The sequence below is a fragment of the Acyrthosiphon pisum genome, unplaced genomic scaffold, assembly GCF_005508785.2.
Source record: "Acyrthosiphon pisum isolate AL4f unplaced genomic scaffold, pea_aphid_22Mar2018_4r6ur Scaffold_316;HRSCAF=736, whole genome shotgun sequence".
Classification (NCBI taxonomy): domain Eukaryota; kingdom Metazoa; phylum Arthropoda; class Insecta; order Hemiptera; family Aphididae; genus Acyrthosiphon; species Acyrthosiphon pisum.
In genome coordinates this window covers 2,470-5,990 of record NW_021772569.1, presented here as the reverse complement: position 1 = coordinate 5,990, position 3,521 = coordinate 2,470, and the positions used below count along the sequence as shown (strand labels likewise).

General features: G+C 30.9%; 1 protein-coding gene across 1 annotated transcript in view; it reads right to left on the bottom strand.

Annotated features, from left to right (window-relative positions):
- Positions 1 to 2,762: 2,762 nt before the first annotated feature.
- LOC103310968 (piggyBac transposable element-derived protein 3-like) overlaps positions 2,763 to 3,521 on the bottom strand; it is a 2,731-nt gene continuing 1,972 nt past the window's right edge. Inside the window, exon 2 of the mRNA XM_008190468.1 lies at positions 2,763 to 2,902. Within this exon, the coding sequence (XP_008188690.1) occupies positions 2,763 to 2,902 (140 nt within the window). The remainder of the gene's footprint in view (positions 2,903 to 3,521) is intronic.

Here is a 3,521-nt window from a genome sequence, read left to right as displayed (position 1 = left end):
TCAGAAGCGCCTGTCGTCGCCGATAACCCGACCGACCGCACGAGACAGTCATTAATTTTTTGGCGTAGTGGGGGAATTCGCGGTCGCCGTCACAACGGCAAGTAGGTGGCAGCACATGATGGCAATGAAAAATCAAATCTAGCGACGTAAATATGCTGTCGAAAAACAAACGAAAAGCCATTAAAAAATGGTTTTAGAGTAAATACACCTATAATAAATTTTATAGAGAACAATATTTCGGAGGGAACCTCATTGGGGTTTTGAATTCATTTAAATACACAGCTCGGTATTAAAGGCACAAAAACCTTTTTTTCTACATTTTTTAAACAATTGTAACTTCTTTACTACTTGATATTTTGAAAAACACCGATGAGGTTCCCTCCTAAATATTGTTCTCTATAAATTTCATTATAAGTATTTTTACTCTAAAACCATTTTTTGATGCCATTTCGTTTGTTTTTCGTAGACGTGTTTTTAGCTCTGAAAATGACCAGTGTAGCGTCCTCTTAAGGACATGAGAGTACAAGGAAAAAAATCATTATTTCCTTTCCAAAAAGGCTAGTAACTATTGAATAGTATACAGCCATAAATAAAATAATATATAACATTAAAATATAAATTAGATATACTTAACTACTTAAGTATCTTCTTAAATTAAAATATTGAATAATGCTTTTATCTTGATTTGTAGGTATTTTAATGTCAAATAAGTCATTGAAAAATTTATTGAATGATTCAAAAAACATTTATGGTATAGAATATATAATAGGAAGAAAGCTAGACCAAGATTTGTTGGAAAATCTTTTTAGTTTCCTTAAAGGAATGTGTGGGTATGCAAGTAGTAATATTACGGCTTTAGATTTTAAACACAGGTATCTAATTAAATTAATGATCTAAGTTCTAAAATTATAATGTATATATATTCATATACCTATTATTAGCAATTAGATTATTTGTTGTATTTCAGTTTACGATGGTACATCTTGGGAAAACATTCGGACATTATATTTACTGAGCATACCAATACTGAAGTTGGTATCGAAACTAGCCTTTTGGAAGGCAACGACTGCTTGGTTGGTGAAATGTTCAAAAGTTTAGATCTGTTAGAAACTAGTGTGACAGAATCCACTAACAATATTGTCAGTGTTGAATCTAAAAATGAAGTAATGACAGGATCTATTTCAAAAACAAATTTAGATCTTTTAGAAAAGTTTGAAGTAAATAAATCAGATTACAAATTATTACATATTAACTTACACATAACTAGGTATATATTCACCTGAAACTATTATGCTTGTGTTAACAGCTAGAAACTATAGAGCCATTTGAAGATTTGGAAGAAGAATGTGTTGAGTATGTAGGCGGATATATTGCAAATCGTTTTTTTGTCAAATATCCATATCTAACTAATGAATCAAGTGATTCCAAAGTTATTGATAGTTGGACTAAATTCATTTCAAAAGGAAGCCTTAAAATACCTTCTGACGATCTTCTACGAGCCATGAAAATAGCAGAAATTGACTTTAAAAAGCTTCACGGAAACTACTTAAATAAAGAACCCAATATTATTAAACAATTAACTAATAATATTATGAAACAAATCAATAATATACCTGAAGAAGTTATTAGGTGTATTATACGCACTAGAACATATATTAGAATAAAATATTTAAATAAAGATGTTTTAAACACCAATCATCATAAAAATAAAACAAAACAAAAATTTACGAAATAAACAAAAACTGATTATTATTTTTTTTATGCTCGATAGTTTTAGTTATTCAATTATTTATTTATTACTTATTTCAAAAATTTAAATGTTAGGTACTTGTTTTATCAAAATTCAAAAACACAATTTTTGGAAAAATGAAGCATTTATTATTAGTGATAACCACCGATATCTCTAAACTGTGATAATAGGCGAAAGCCGGACGCCATTTTGATTAAAGTATGCGTATCACGACGATTGCTGACATACCTATCTTATTTGTCATGGTCCAAGTATACAAGACATTTAATACCAATTAATCCCGATAATACGTTTGTCATAAGATTCATGAACGTTGATGGAGCTGGTGTTAAACCCATTACCAGGGTAGTGCAACTCTATAGGAGCATCCGATACCATGTATAGTTCCATCGTACAACCACCGTTAGCGCTGCATGTCGTCGTAGTCGGACTTGTCAGACTGCCTGCAGTCTGTAAATATTCGTTAATCCGTTATTGGCGTTATTCGTAAATCGTTTTTCGTTTCCGTCTATATATACTTTTCTATGATTTATGATTCCGTATTTCCGTGTTCCGTCTCATTTCTCAATTTCTCATTTGAAATTTAAATAATTGTCGTTTTTCAAATGTAATTTATCTTATAATATACGACTATTTGACATTTATTCTCACATCCAGGGCCGTCCCGAAAGACAAATCATGGGGGGGCTTGATTCATTAATTTGCCAACTCAAAAAAAAAAATTTTCTCGCTCCGCTCGAATTGTAACTATTATTATTTATTTACTAACATACATCTCAATAACTCATTAACAAAGGCATATATATTCACTATTCAATACCTATTTATAGCTTTTCACCAGTACATAGTCACTAGTCAAAGGCATTTTTGGATATTGGTCAGCATTACCATAATTATGTATACAAGATTAGGTAAAATAAAAACTTACAACTTACAATTTTATGGGTATTAATCATTAATAATAAATTAATAAATATGCATGTATCACAATTAATAATAATATATACAATTTTTAAAATTGAATTCTCCTTTGTTTTATACTGAACCACTGTGTTGCTATTTTACTTATATCAACTGTATCTAAAATATCTTTTTCAATACTTAACAGCATTAGGGAATCTAATCTGTTGGGTTGAACTCTGGCTTTTGGGTCTGGAAAAAAAAACGGGAAAAAATTTCTAAGTCCATATCACATCCATAATACTATCACTACGGCAATACTCCGCAGTGTTGCCATAACAATAATTTTATATACCACAATGATAATTTTATACAACGTAATAATCGAAAAAGTTCAAAATAATCAATTTATTCACTCGTTCATTTTTCAAAATATCCAGTAGTCGGTTTTGTGATAAATCGATTTTCCGACCGCTTTTCGCGGACCCGCTTGGCTTTTGGGTCTGGGAAAAAATGTCGAAATATCGAAAAACGTCTAAGAGGTTTTTTGTTCGTATACCACAATAATAATTTAATACTACGTAACAATCGCAAAATTATTCTAAGTTCAAAATAATCAATAATCAATTTTATATAGGTAGGTACCACAATATATTTATTCACGCGTCCATTTTCTAAGTCCAGAATATCGACTAATTCGATGATCGGTTGTTCGAAACCTCTAGGAAATAATATACACGTTTTGTTATAATTTCGATTTTCCGACGGCTTGGGTCTGGGAAAAAATATCCCGCACTCGGATTTTGATTTTCGATTTTCCGACCGCTTTTCACGGACCCCCTTGGCTTTAGGGTCTGGCAAAAAAAGTCGA